Genomic DNA, 14,237 nt, shown 5'->3' on the forward strand with positions numbered 1-14,237 from the left:
GAAATTAAAAGTCATATGTAAAACAACACAGACTAGCAAATCCCATGATTATTTGGACAAGTTTTTGCAAATAGTATGTATATTAATATACTAAAGTCAGTCTTCCTAAAGATCTCTGCAAGCTAAGTTTAACATGATAGGATATCTCACTCTGAATGTCAGACTTTGAGTTGTTAAATACATATCCAAATACACATGAGCTCAATTAATAATTAGATACTGCTTCTCAAATTGTCCAGGATGTTTCAACTATGCCTCTTGGATTTAAAGACAAACATACAGCAACCATAATGGCATGTGGTTAGCACAATAGACTCTGACACTGAGTTTAAATCCAGCTGGAAGCTACAGAATGAAATTGGTGTCTATATTGGGCCAGGACTCTTGCCTCAGTGTGTCTCTATCTTACAAAACACGCTATAGGGAATGTGGCATCCTAGTGAGTACGGTGTTGGACTACCTATCAGAAGGTTGTGGGTTTGAATTCCAGGTCCACCAAGCTGACACTGCCGGGCCGCTGAACAAGGCCCTTAAGCATAAGTTGTATAAAAAGTTGATCTGTATAAGGCCAAATGCTATGATTTTTTTTTTAAAAAAAATATATGTATATCCAATATGAAACATGATATTAGAATATTATTTTGCAGATATTCTAAGAAGATCTGACTCAATGCAGTTTATGCAACAGTACTGTATAATAATTTGAGTCTCCTTCCTTCGCTGCACTTACCAGGATCATGTGACCAAGGGCAGGCTGATTTATGCAAAAGGGGTGAACAGCATCCATAATCACAAAGTGTTTGTTTTAATCAGACTGGCTGGGACAAAGCTAATACACTCCTGCCTCACTGACTGGTGAAATGGGTAAAGGAGTGGGACTCTGACAATGTCTAGTTAAAGTCAACAAGAATAAGTGAAAGATGGAGAGAAAGGGGGTGAAAAGAGAGGCAGTGGAAGTGAGTAAGATTTAGTTTGAAAGCGGTCATAGACTCAGTGTTAGCAAATTACTAAATGTAATGAAGTAAGGACAAGAAAAGAGAAATGTAATGTGAATGATAAGCCATGCAAGGTAACTTTATAAAACATAGAGACATGCAGACAATGCTGAAAAACAAATTAATACAATAGCATACCATACAATACCGTTCAATTTAACACCTAAAAATCATACTGAGTGTGTAATGTAAATGTAATTTGAAACATAAATTTGTGCTACTCTTTGTTTTAGCAGTTAGCATAATCCATATTTCTACCTATATTTAAAAATCATGAAACATTAACTCAGGTTAGTTTAACTCTTTATTCATATTCCTTTTGTGGTGCAAAACACTGCCTCACATACATCTAAAGCTGGAAATAAAAACAAATACAAACAGAATGCAAAGAAACAAATAGGTAAAATTAATGAAAGGAAACTAATCACAAAGCAATTGTAGAAGAATAAATAACAATAATGTTAAAGCTGTTTTCTTATTATTACATAGCACCGTCATATTTCAAGAGGTCCATATTAATACAATAGAACTGCAAGCCTTCATTTGGCATCTGAGAATTTCCAGTGTTAGCAGTCAAATTAAATAATATGAAAATTAAATAAGAAAAGTAAAACAGTATTGTTGCTGTGTTTATGTGTTGTATATGATTTGTTAAGTGGTTGTGACTTTAATATTGTATTATGGTTTAATAATCCAGAAATACTGGAAACACTGTTTAACACTGAACATATGCTCATGAGTTATATCCATATTTCCTTTTCTCTTCCCTTATTCATTACCTGTCTCTTTTCGTATGAATGGATAAATGAAAACGCTTCTGTTATTCTATGTCTAGTTTACAACTATATAATATGAAGCGGTCCAGTATGTCTCATCACTGAACTATGTTCTACAGATATGACAACACGCTAACAATAATAGAGTTTTCAAGGCTCCTTTGCTTGGTTAAAATTCTCAGCTTCATAAAGGTGCTCTACTTGGGATCTTGCATGCTTTGGTTTTAACATTTTAAGGGTTCCCCTGAATGGATAGGAAAAGAGAGGAAGACATACTGTACAGGGTCCAAGATGGAACCAATTTTTATTTTTGGGAGTTTATAAAACGGTACACCACTCAAATTAGCTGTGGATCTGGTAATTAAGGTCAAAGAAGAAATTTATTATGTCAGTTAGATGGGATATGAGCTGGAAGGGAGCTTTCTGTTTTTTCTGTCTCCCTTACGACATGCTTTCTTATTAAAGACAAGTTTCAGCACCAGTCTTTATCATTATGAAACTTCTAGAAGAGCATTAAGACTGCTTAATAATTTCAATCCTCCTGACCATTGTTTTAACTCTATAGAGAAAAGAAACTGGACATTATTCCAGTTTAGTAGTCTTTAGTAGACTAGTCTTTCCATTCCAGAGGTCATCTAAGTCACTTTTCACTAGTCCACAGAACGTTCAGTTCATTTCCATGTTACAGAACTACAAAACCAGAAGCCACTCGGAGGAGCTACAACAGTAGTATTTTTATTTAATCGCTTCTATTTACGTTTCTATAGTCCAGTGTTTCCATTGCAGTGAGTTCTAGATCAGACTTTTTTGTGTCTTTTTCAGAGATCTTCTCTAGACCCATGTTTTATTTCCAGAGAGTATTTAGGTTAAAATATTCTCAACAGTCTTTTCCAACTGAACAACTTCTTAGCATTTTCAGAGAGTTCTGGGAGCTTCTTTTTATTTCTGAGTGTTTCCACAGACCAGACTCATTCATTGCAATAATCTTCTAAAGTCCAGTGTTTGTATTTTTTTTTTCATTCCAGACTTTTAGGCAAGTCTCTTTTCAACCATAAAAGTTGCAATGACACATTCCCATGCTCAATCCCTCAGTTCCATTGTTCCACAGAATCAGGGCGGGTTTCCAACTGGGACCATAACTTAAGAAAAGGACATCTGAGCAGTTTTGATGAGCTACTACTGGAGAGTCCATCTAAATCCATAGCAAACCAACTGTTTGTCTTATTGTCTTCTGTCCCCTTTAATAACATCACTGTTATTTATATCAAGAGAATATGGTAGGAATGTAGCTCTGTCCCTCTCCCAAAAACTGGGTTACTGCATGAAGATTAGTACTAAAGGCTAAGATCTCCATGGGCAGGAAGACATGAATAAATTATATTATTCAGGATAGTGCAACAATCTGGACAGGTACTGCATCTTACACATCTATGAAAAAGAATACAGAAAAAGATAGGAATTACATACACGATTGGCTCATCACCATGACTTCATTATAATATTCAATGTATGAGCATACACACTTAGAACACAGGTTTCGTCAAGGATTTTTTTGGATAGTTAACGATTCAAGCTTTATATTTTGAATAAAAGTCTTTAGGGAGGAAATTTTGTTTCTAGGAGAGAAGGACAAATATAGGTTGTGAATCTCACCTTTGCATGCTACATAAGCATGGCCCTCATCACAGCCTTGCTTATGCGGTTGCGGTGCTTCCTCGATCTCTTTGGTGTACGAGGGGGTAGACGGGGTGGCGTGAAAGGAGTGGACATTTTGACTGGAGAAGTTGTTCTGCTTTCTAGACAGATAGACAGATCATTCATGAATTCAAATATGTTCAAAATGTCTAACAAATGGTTTTTAAATATTATGAGTACAATTTTGACTAGTTAACATTACAAGAACATGAGAATCGCTAATCTACATGACTTGATTAGCAGTCAGTTAATTGGTGGACATGGGGGTGTAGATGGTAGCTTACATACAAGGCTCACACCCTATGCAGTCTTTGATTGTATGTGTGCTGGATCTTCAGATCACACTTCATGAAAATTTATGCAAGCGCTTTCTAAATTTGTCACTACTTTGAACAAAAACAAGAATAAAGAGATATTAGAAAAAATAGATGGCTGTTAAAGCGGATTCAGTGATCTACGGTGCATGAAAGCAGATGAACCATACTTCCTTTGAGACTCCTACAGGCTTTCTTTCTCAGTAATGTGTTTGCTACTCGTCACAGAGGTTTTTTCAGTATATAAAACATTTGCAAGACGTACTTGAAAATATCAGAGCCTCTTTGAACACTTGCATACCGAAAAACTCACATTTATAAACTGTCATGTTACATGAATGCTTTCCATGGTAGCACACAAGAGGTATTTTCCAAATTGATTAATTCCCTGTGCCCATGAATTCATTAAATGCCAAATCTGTGCTAAATTGTTTTAGTCATGTCATGTTACCTGTCTGTTGTGTAGTTGTGTGGGTTTGCTGAGGTTTGTGGTGCGTCTGGTGCTGCTTTTGGTCCTCGTGTTGACTGTGTTGTTGTGCTTTCAGGTAAACTTTGTGCTTTTCTTCATCAAGGCGCTTGTGAAGTAACAGCAGCTCCTCTTTCTCCTCCTCTAAAGCTATTCTTTCCTTTAGCAAAGTGGATGTGCTTCTGGTCTCTTCTGTCACCTCTCGAGTGCTTTCCATTTCTGGGGTCTCATTTTCTTTAATCCTTGTACTAGGATGTGTTTCTGCATTGAAGGCATGGCCTTCCTTTTGATTGATTTTCTCTGCAGGTTTAGGAACCATAGTCTGATTGTTCTGGCCAACAGGTGCTTCACTGTGCAGTTGATTCTGGTTGGTCCCTGTTTGGGAAGTCGTCTCATTTCTGTGTCCTTGACTGCTCCCTGTACACTTGCTGTGGCCTACACACTGTATTACCATTGACTCCTGCTGTGGAATCTGATTGGCTATATCAGTGGGGCTGACCCCATTCACTAATGACTGATTTGTCAGCCTATCATCATTTATTGTACTGTTTTTCTGTATTTCTACATCTTTGGCTCTCTCTCTTGCCCTTGTTTTATTGTGTAGTAATAAACCTGTATCTTCTATCTTACTGTGACTGGGCAGAGGATTTGTCAGTTTCTCAGAAGACCAGCTCTTTGTGCTGTCGGAGCTGGTGTTATACTTCTTTCCATCTCCAAGAAAATGACCTCTGCTCTTTCCGTGGTGTGTCTTATTATGGCTCCAGGCATCCTGTCCATTTTCTAAGGGCAGCCAGCTGTGGCTTATCAGATCCTCCAGTTTAAGCCTCTGGTTGGATTTAAGCTCATCTCTCCGGTGAAGCTCATCTTTATAGCGAGGTTTCCCTGAGCGTTCTCTTGCTTCTTGTTTTTGCGAAGAAGACTTTTTGCGGGAGACTGGACGAGGAGCAGGCTGACAGCGGCACTCCACATGATCGTTAACCGAGACTACGGCTTTATTGTAAACTGGCCGCATGTTGATATACTCAATCTTCATCACCTAGACAAGAGGGTGAAGTTTCACGCTGTTATAATAAAAAGTCATTGCGCATGACTATTTAATTTATATTTAATATAAATTAAATCATTACATTCAAAGGATAAAAATGTTTAGATTATTTGATCAATATATGCAGATTTGATATATGAGGTTGACTATGAGTTTGTGCATGTGTAAGTGAGTGTGTGTGTATACCTGTAGATAACGTGTGTGAGTGAGTACAGCTACACACTTAAGGTTTTTTGTGTTGCAGCATCCAGAGCATCTCTGCACTTCCACACATGGCGGCCAAAGCAGAAAGTTAGCATTGCTTCGGTCCAGCATCGCGCGAGTGACCTCCATGACCTCTGTCCTCACCTTACATTGAGCTTGTTGTGCTGGCTGAGCATCTGCAGAGAAAAACACAGAGATATTAAAAAGGCTTATGCAACAAGACAAAACATATGCCACTATCAAGAAACCTGATTAACTGCTGATCTGAACTGTATTAAAGTTAAAGTGAGCTGTTAAAGCTGATGAAGTCAGAAAACAAGGACAAGCTCTTTCAGTTAGAGATATAGCCAGTAGGTATAACAGATGCTACAAATGCTGCAGAATACATTTTGTGTCTTAAAAAGAGTTCACTCAGCACTGGCACTCACATCCTGCCACATTACACGGACACTCCACATTTTTCTCTGTCATGACAGGGACAGTGATTTGATACATCTGCCTCGAAAACACCTCTACCTCAGTGACTGACAGGTTTGATTTGCTGATTCGGGGAATGAGGTAACGACGCTTAGTGTGATAGAGAGGCTATTATCACCAAGATGAAGGCACCAGTCTCACAGACACACATGACTGCACAAGCACATACACACTCACACAGAACTATCAGTCAAGCAGGCAGCTAGCTGGCATCAGTCATCATCTTAGATCCAAATGGATTTTAAAAACAACATCCAAGGATTCTGCACAAGATTTATTGTCAGCCGTTTCAGTGATTTATAACTGCCACGGAAAATCTAATCCATAGTTAAAAAAGTGAGAAAAAAAACTGAATGAAGGAGAGTGAAGGAGACAGAAAGAGTAGCAGAGAAAGAAACACAAGATATAAATAACAAGTTGTCTGAAACTTACTCGGAAGGCTCCGTGGCAGCCGATTGTTGGTATTGTTGGCATGGTCGCTCTCTAAATCGTCATCTGCAATAATAAAAATAATAAAAATAATAAAATATTAATTCTATATGAGTCTGAGTGATGTCATCTCTACATATTTTACGTCCTTCATCTGTTTTATCCAAACATCTGTAATAATCTGTCTCTCAGGCTCTGTGTGTGTGTGTGTGTGTGTGTGTGTGTGTGTGTGTGTGTGTGTGTGTGTGTGTGTGTGTGTGTGTGTGTGTGTGTGTGTGTGTGTGTGTGTCTTTGTGTGTGTGTGTGTGTGTGTGTGTGTGTGTGTGTGTGTGTGTGTGTGTGTGTGTGTGTGTGTGTGTGTGTGTGTGTTTAGATGGCTATTGCTACACACATAGCAACCGTGACCAGAGATCGTTTATTTACAATGAGAGCTGCTGACTTCCAGTATCATGTGAGAAAGCGACCGCTGGCGACTAGTTTGTGTTTGAGTGTGTCCAGTGACGCAACAAAGTTGAGAAAACGGTATGCAAATATGGATGAAGCAATGAATGAAGACAGTAGAGCATACATGACCTGTGCCAAAGAGCACAAACTGCTTCTACTTTATTTCATATAATAGTATGCTTTTCTATAAATATACAGTGCTGAATTTTATATACACCCACTGATAAAAGTTATTACCATGGCAACCAGTATTAGGAACGCTGACTGGCAACTTCACAGTAAAGCGACTGGAAACTTGCAGCGACAAATCACTGCATGTGTGAACATAGCTTTGGTCTATAATATGCCTTTATAAATCTATTAAGAAAACACTCTATTGGAGTAGTGAATGAAAAGACCTTATAGAACATGTTATACTTTTTACCCATTTATGGTTACATTTAATGTTGTGGAACGACCCTGAAGCAGGTTATATCTTGTTATCATTCCCCTTATAAAGACCTCCAGAGCTTTACTATTTCTGTAATCGGTCTATTTGTTAAGTTCTGTTAAATGTTCTCCATACAACTATAAATAAAGTGTTATTATAGAAACCTGTGATCTTTCTTGCAACACAAACTAATCTCCAAGCATGAAATAAGTATTCTATTAGACTTTACTACATGCATTAAATAAATGTATTGAAGCGAGAGCATTTACCATACTGAACATCTTTATCAGAACAAATACCAAGATGTTTGGTTAGAACGATACGATGACTCTGCTTTCGATAGTCACACAGTTCAAAAAATAAATGTATCAAATCTGTTGGAATTCATAAGAGTTTATAAGAGTAAGAATTTGCATACCGAATAAACATGTATGTTCAGATAACAGATTTACATGATACATAGCACGTGAAAATACCACCATGTTTTTCTGAAATACCGTACGTTAATACTTTTTAAGAATAAAAAGTTTTGTTTCTCTAAAACTCTGCTAGAAATAAGGATTAATGCAATGCAAAACACCTTGCATACACTGGTCCAAAGTTTAATTGATTGATATCTGTGAGATGTGACAGAGAACAGAGCCTTATCAAAGCAATCGTACTGTGAGAAAAAAATAAAAAGACAAAATAGAAAGACATGAATGGACCAGTGCGATACGGTATGTGAAAAATGATGAATCTGGAAGGAGCAGATTTACCTACGGAGTCAGAGAGCAGAAGCAGCTGCAGATCTTCTGTGGACGAGACAGAGCCGCTCTTCACCAGCTCAGCCAGAGCTACTGGGAGAGGATCCCTCTGATAGAGAGAGAGAGAGAGAGAGAGAGAGAGAGAGAGAGAGAGAGAGAGAGAGAGAGAGAGAGAGAGAGAGAGAGAGAGAGAATCACTTATTAACACACCATATAACTAAAGCATTGTCTAAAGCCCTAAATTTAACAGAAGTGTTTGTGGTGGTATTCTGTGGATCTCTGTGTGTTTTGAGTTGTGTGTACATGCACATATAGAAGGAGCTGGTTTGTCTCAGTAGTTGTAGTTGCACAAGGACTCTGTTCATAGCAAAGGTCCAGACAGAGGCCACTAGGTGACTACTCATATGGCAGCACTTAATGGAGACACAAGACAGGAAAGGGGGTGGGGAGGAAGTGGGGGATGGACAGATGAAGAGTAGAAAGAGAACGATGAAGAGGACTAGATCTTAAATCACTGATATGTCTGATTTATTATTTCACAAGTGCAAGCAGAAGCAGTGTACAACACCACGTTCCCTTTCTTCCATATCTCTTTATCTCAGTGGTGTGTTTCTGAGTGCTCATAATTGCTGTTGTCCATTAAGAGCTGTTGACACTTTAGCTTCAGGCATGTACCAATGGGGGCTAAGACAGGTCATTCAACTGCTTCCAAACAAAAATGTCCAACAAAAAGATCCATAAGGTCATAGTAACTACTTTATTATTGCTGAGAAATCCTAGTAGAAATTTGAGGATTCCGTTAATAATTACTGATTTAAAAATATGTGTGACAGTGACTATATACACAGATTACAGACATAACAGCTGCTTCAATTTTCAGTTTGCAGGGTGATTTAATTACTAGACTTAATTATTTGGTCATCAAAATTAAAATAATGTCTGTTTTTAAAAAATATATGATTCTGTTTCCAACAACAACAAAAAAAAAGAATAATACATTCAAATCAGTATCAATATCAAATCAGTATATGCCCAGTATCAACATTTTTCTATTTTGCGGAGAATTTCCCAATATTTTCTTACTAATTTTGTCTTTGTCATTTCCCCTCACCAGCCAGCTCTCGGAGAAACACAAACACAGCCAAGTGCAGATTATAAAACTATTGGTTATGTTTATAAGTAATAAGGCAGCACAACTCACAGACAGCAAAAGTGCTATCTGGCCTCTTCATCATAGTCTGATGACTGATTCATGTCACTGTGATTGACAAGGAGGATTGTCATTGATACAAACTCTCTGTCAAAGCCTGTTCTGTTGGGCCACTCAGTAGTTCTATGTTAGCTATTCTAGACCTACATGTGAGTTACCACAAATCAGATAACATCATCTAAGTGAATATTCAAGTGTCAAAAACAATTAGAGAGCATTCTTTAGCTAGGTTTTTTTGCTCTACTTTTTAAATGCATATATTTTAGTGTTGTGTGTCCATTATTGTATAATACAATATATTATAATATACCACTTTGAAATATAATATTTACCTAACTATTTAATTGGGAGTATTTTAGTTTATATATTACTTTTTGAATTTACATATTTTTAAAACTAGTCTAAAACACTTGATGTAAAGAAAAATATAAGGTTGGAAATGCAGTATATGGCATATATTACTTTATTTTGTTTTGTTTTAAAACTGGGACAATGTTCATCCTGTAGCTGATGCTGTAAACAGACAATATTTATATTGCTAAAGGATAGAGGGAAGAAAAAGGTCAGGATAAAGTACTTCAAAAGTGTGATTACAAGAATAAAAAGGGAGAGTAAAAAATATATTATATAGTAGCCTATATAAATTTCAAATTGTATTTAGTATTCTCAGAAAAAAGTACAGTACTGTCTCAAACCACTAGAGCCGAGTTGGCACACATCATTCCATATACTTTTGTGTTCACTTTGGTATTGTTATGTATCGGAGTAGGAAATAAACATTAGAGAACAAAGTGTATATTAATAGCCTCATCTTTTACTGCCTCTTCACACACTTATGAGTTTATCAGACTACACATACTGTAAATGTTAATCCCTATTGTAAGTCGCGTTGAATAACAGTGTCTGATAAATATATAAACACGTGTACACATCAGAATCTATTTTAAAAAAAAAACTGAATTACTCTGCTTTGTGTATGGCCAATTGAATCTGATTACATTTCAGCATAAATAAATTTGTTTTGAAACAATTTGTGCCAGTCACTATAACTCAGATGTGATGTGGTTTACTGCAATGGGATAATTGCTGTGAGGAAAAAGATCCGAGGAAGAAGCATTACATTTACATATAGAACCTGTTCACAGAACACATGTCCATATAAACCACAGCAATATACCATCAGATATTACCCATGTTTTCAACTGGTTAAAGCTGGATTCTGAAATTTTGCCTGTTTTATGCTCTGGATGAGTGTTCTGTTCTCATCACATCCCAGGCAATTAAAGGGATTTTTTTTTTTTACTTGGAATTTCCCTTTTAGCGTCAGTGCCACAACTTAGACTGAACCACTTTGACTGAACATGAATTAAGCAACCACCAAATTCATAGAGAGGAGCTGACACACACATATATATATATATATATATATATATATATATATATATATATATATATATATATATATATATATATATATATATATATATATATATATATATATATATACTTACTAAACATGCCCACATTTCATTTCAGTCACTGTACCACATAATTTTTCTTTCCACTAAGCTTCTTCCATCCGAATCACAAACCACAAAAACCATAAAAATGTATGTTCTTACTAGGGGGACTTCCTAAAAAGTGCACCTCAAAGTGCACATGCATTTGTAGTCAAAGAGGTAAAATACATACTGCCTGCAGCCAGTGGATCTGCAATGAAAAAGGACATCAAGTCTTGTTTTAGGGTTAAGGTTGGGGTTAGGATTAGGGTTACACACCTCCTCACTCAGCCAGACTGTTACACAATTCCAGTTACAAGATTCACTCTACAAAATATCTTCTGTGGTGCAGGGAAATGTGTACATGTTCATTTTCCCTGGTACTGTAATAAACCTTATGGTGAGTAGCTGTCACTCAAGTCTTATGGAGTGTCATCTGATAAAGGTGGTTTATCTCCAGTCCTACACATCTCATTACATACATAATTGTATACAAACTCATTAAACAAAATGCGATGAGGCAAAACAAGGTTCAAGGTTCAATAAGGTCATTTCCTTTTTGAAGTTAAAAGAATTGCCATGCTTGTGTTGTGAGACAGTAACAGCATGGATTAAATTGCTTCTGGACCCCTTTGCAACACACACACTATTGTAACACACTATGTTAAGTTTTGAGGATACTGACATCACTAGTAATGAACCAATTAAAAGAAAACCTTCTTTTGCCAAGATACACATTCCATGTGAGGCGTGAAAGCAGTGAGCAGTAAGCTCATTTTTATCCTAATAAGATTTGTGCAATGTCAGTTACTGTATACTGTACAGTACCATGCAGCGAAACGAACCTGATCTAATACCGATTCGGCAGTTCGGTACAGAGTCGGCTCTAATACAAAGGCTCGAATCAGTGCGTCTCGAGCTCTGTGAATAGTCCCCACTAGAAGTTTGCAAACATCGCTCATAGTGCAGGATAGATATAGCAGAGACTTAACGGAGACGCTTAATGGATGTTATAAAGTGAGAACAGTCTCGAGCTGCTGTTCTTACCTCTGCGTCGCCGTAGCACAGACACGCCGCGAGCAGCAGCGCGCGCAGCCAGCAGAGCCCAGTGCACATCGCTCCGCCGCATTGAGAGGCGCGCACGGCCCGCGCGCTCCGCTCTTTTCTCAGCACTCGGAACTCAGGACAGCGGCGCGTGAGCGCACAGACGCTAATGAAACGCAGCTGCGCGCGTCTTGATCAGTGGCGCGCGCTCCAAATTCCAGCCTATGACTTAAAACGCAGATTATTTTTCACGACGGTTCAGCGGTTTTTCTGAAGTCCTGAGCGAAGTTTGTCTGTTTGTTCAATCGAATAGCTGATAAACACGAAGAGTAAAGGGAAAGATCCGGTGGAGGGAAATTCTTTAGGAATCTCCAAGTAGAATATTAAGCACATGCCAATGCTGAGAAACGCACTCGGAAACCTAATTGTTTATCGATTAGACTTAATCAAAATGACAGAAAGTGTCAAGGTCTTGCACGTGTAGGATGATAAGTGTCCTATATGTAAATTATTGCTCTTATTGTCCACTCCGCAGGTCGACTTTTATATACTTCTTTGTAGTCGTCACTCCATGCTGCATGACGTATCAGGATTCACTTGAAATTGTTTTCTTTGTATCGGTCTTAATAGGAGAAAAAAAAAATAATCGTTCTTCTTTATTCCATGGAGGCTTATCAGTCCGCTGCGCTGCGCGTGTCAACCGCACCGTCTTGATTACGGTGAGCTCGAGCGCCTCTGTGGAAGTCTGTAAGCTCTTATCTTTCCCGCCCCTTCAGGGCAGGGCTGTGTGTGTGTGTGTGTGTGTGTGTGTGTGTGTGTGTGTGTGTGTGTGTGTGTGTGTGTGTGTGTGTGTGTGTGTGCAAGTGTGCCTGTGTGTGTGTATGTATGTATGTGTGTATCTTTGTGTGTGTGTGTGTGTGTGTGTGTGTGTGTGTGTGTGTGTGTGTGTGTGTGTGTGTATGTGTGTGTGTTTGTGTGTATGTACATGTGTGTATGTGTGTGTGTATGTGTATGTACGTGTATGTGTGTGTGTATCATGCAGTACAGGGAGTTTTACAACATTGATAAGCAAGACAAATACATGAATAAAATATTATGGGTATTTTGCATAAACATGACTGAATAATTACTTTAATTACTTTGTGTTCTGTGGTTGCTAAAGGTCAATAATGCACTGCCTCGAGTAAGATAAGTAAAATGTATACCTGAATATTACACCACATTAGTGCTATTTTTGAATATTATAACCTTTCCCATTTGTACAGCAGGGCTGTCACTTATGCACTTATCTGACAGTAGCCTAAAGCATTCAAGAATAATTGCAATTTAAAATGCAGGTCAGTTTTGTTTATTTTTGCATATCTGTCAAATATCAAATTTGGAGACTGAGATGCAGTGTAATGATGATTTTGTGTTCCTGCAAGTATTTGTGTTTGTTTGGACAATTATTTAGGGTCATTATCTTGAAAGACATCAATCTTTACAAAAGCCCTTGGGTCTATGTTGACTAGGGATGAAATTTTGAATCTTTTCCATGACTTGTAGAAACAGAATTATTATTGTTTAGCTTAGTGATTTGCTCGTATCTATTCACTGAATAATTCGAAAGTTCAGTCTACATAATGCAGATAAAAAGCAGATTGAGTATAGTTTATATGGCTATTAATTCTCTGTTGTTTTATAAGGTGCTTGTATATCAATGCACCCCAACTCTGCCCATACTCAGAAACCTAGAAATCTCTGACGAATGAGCTGAATGGGAATCACTTAACTCACTGACTCAGTTGATTCACTGAAAAATTGCAGTGAATCTCTGAATGACTGAAATGATTCAGGTAGACAAGGATCAAAGGTTGGGCATACATGGGAACCTACATACAATCTCTGTATAATCTAGGCATGGAAATGTAAAGTTTTGACTTTCACACATAAATTTCATGCTTGGCAATTGTGAAAGCATGAATTTAACAATAAAAAGGAATATATACTGATTTATTTTTAAAAAATGCATAGATGTCTACTGTGTTCAAAATATGCTCAATGCATCAATGCATTTTCTACTGCAGCCTACAGTAAATACTACTATAAATGCTATTTGGAAGTGAATGAATGAAAAAAATAGGAAATATAAAATCAAATATTCGCAGAATTTCACAGCAGAGCATCATAGACAGGAGGCTGCTGAATCCTCTTATCCTGTTAAGTCGTTAGTCATTAGGAAAATGTGTGGGTAGCTGCAACAGTCGTGGACAAAAGAGCTCTGTGGTCAGAGAGCATGACAACGACTGTGTACGACCGCAACAGAAATGATGGCACTGTGTGTGTATGTGTGTGATGAGATGATCTGAGCTGCTGAGGAAAAGGACAGAGGTCAAGTGTGAACAAGAGCATCCAGATCTTTCACAAATTGTCTGACTCTTCATCTGTCTTTCTCACTTGCACACTGTCACTCTCTGTCTTCCA

At 37.6% G+C, this 14,237-nt stretch overlaps 1 protein-coding gene across 4 annotated transcripts; it reads right to left on the reverse strand.

Moving 5' to 3' along the window:
- Positions 1-1,281: 1,281 nt before the first annotated feature.
- On the reverse strand, positions 1,282-12,511 carry pdgfbb (platelet-derived growth factor beta polypeptide b). Of its 4 annotated transcripts, none has more exons than XM_047801152.1 (7): positions 11,778-12,511; positions 8,034-8,130; positions 6,405-6,455; positions 5,478-5,671; positions 4,232-5,282; positions 3,425-3,567; positions 1,282-3,199 (listed from the first exon to the last, which is right to left on the reverse strand). In XM_047801152.1, exons 1-6 carry the CDS (start codon positions 11,844-11,846, stop codon positions 3,434-3,436), a joined length of 1,596 nt encoding a protein of 531 aa, XP_047657108.1. In that variant the 5' UTR covers positions 11,847-12,511; the 3' UTR covers positions 1,282-3,199; positions 3,425-3,433. The 4 variants fall into 4 exon arrangements, with proteins under 4 accessions (XP_047657108.1, XP_026994971.2, XP_026994972.2 ...); XM_027139170.2 differs by having other exon boundaries at positions 6,405-6,467; XM_027139171.2 differs by having other exon boundaries at positions 6,405-6,467; positions 8,038-8,130; positions 11,778-11,820.
- Positions 12,512-14,237: the final 1,726 nt, after the last annotated feature.

This window comes from Tachysurus fulvidraco, chromosome 15 (genome assembly GCF_022655615.1).
Source record: "Tachysurus fulvidraco isolate hzauxx_2018 chromosome 15, HZAU_PFXX_2.0, whole genome shotgun sequence".
NCBI lineage: Eukaryota > Metazoa > Chordata > Actinopteri > Siluriformes > Bagridae > Tachysurus > Tachysurus fulvidraco.

Coding starts and splice junctions, on each gene's coding strand:
- pdgfbb (XM_027139170.2), bottom strand. CDS start 11,846: ATGTGCACTGGGCTCTGCTGGCTGCGCGCGCTGCTGCTCGCGGCGTGT. Junction 8,131..11,777: donor TGTGCTACGGCGACGCAGAG/GTAAGAACAGCA, acceptor TCTCTCTATCAG/AGGGATCCTCTCCCAGTAGC. Junction 5,672..6,404: donor GCTGCCACGGAGCCTTCCGA/GTAAGTTTCAGA, acceptor TTTTCTCTGCAG/ATGCTCAGCCAGCACAACAA.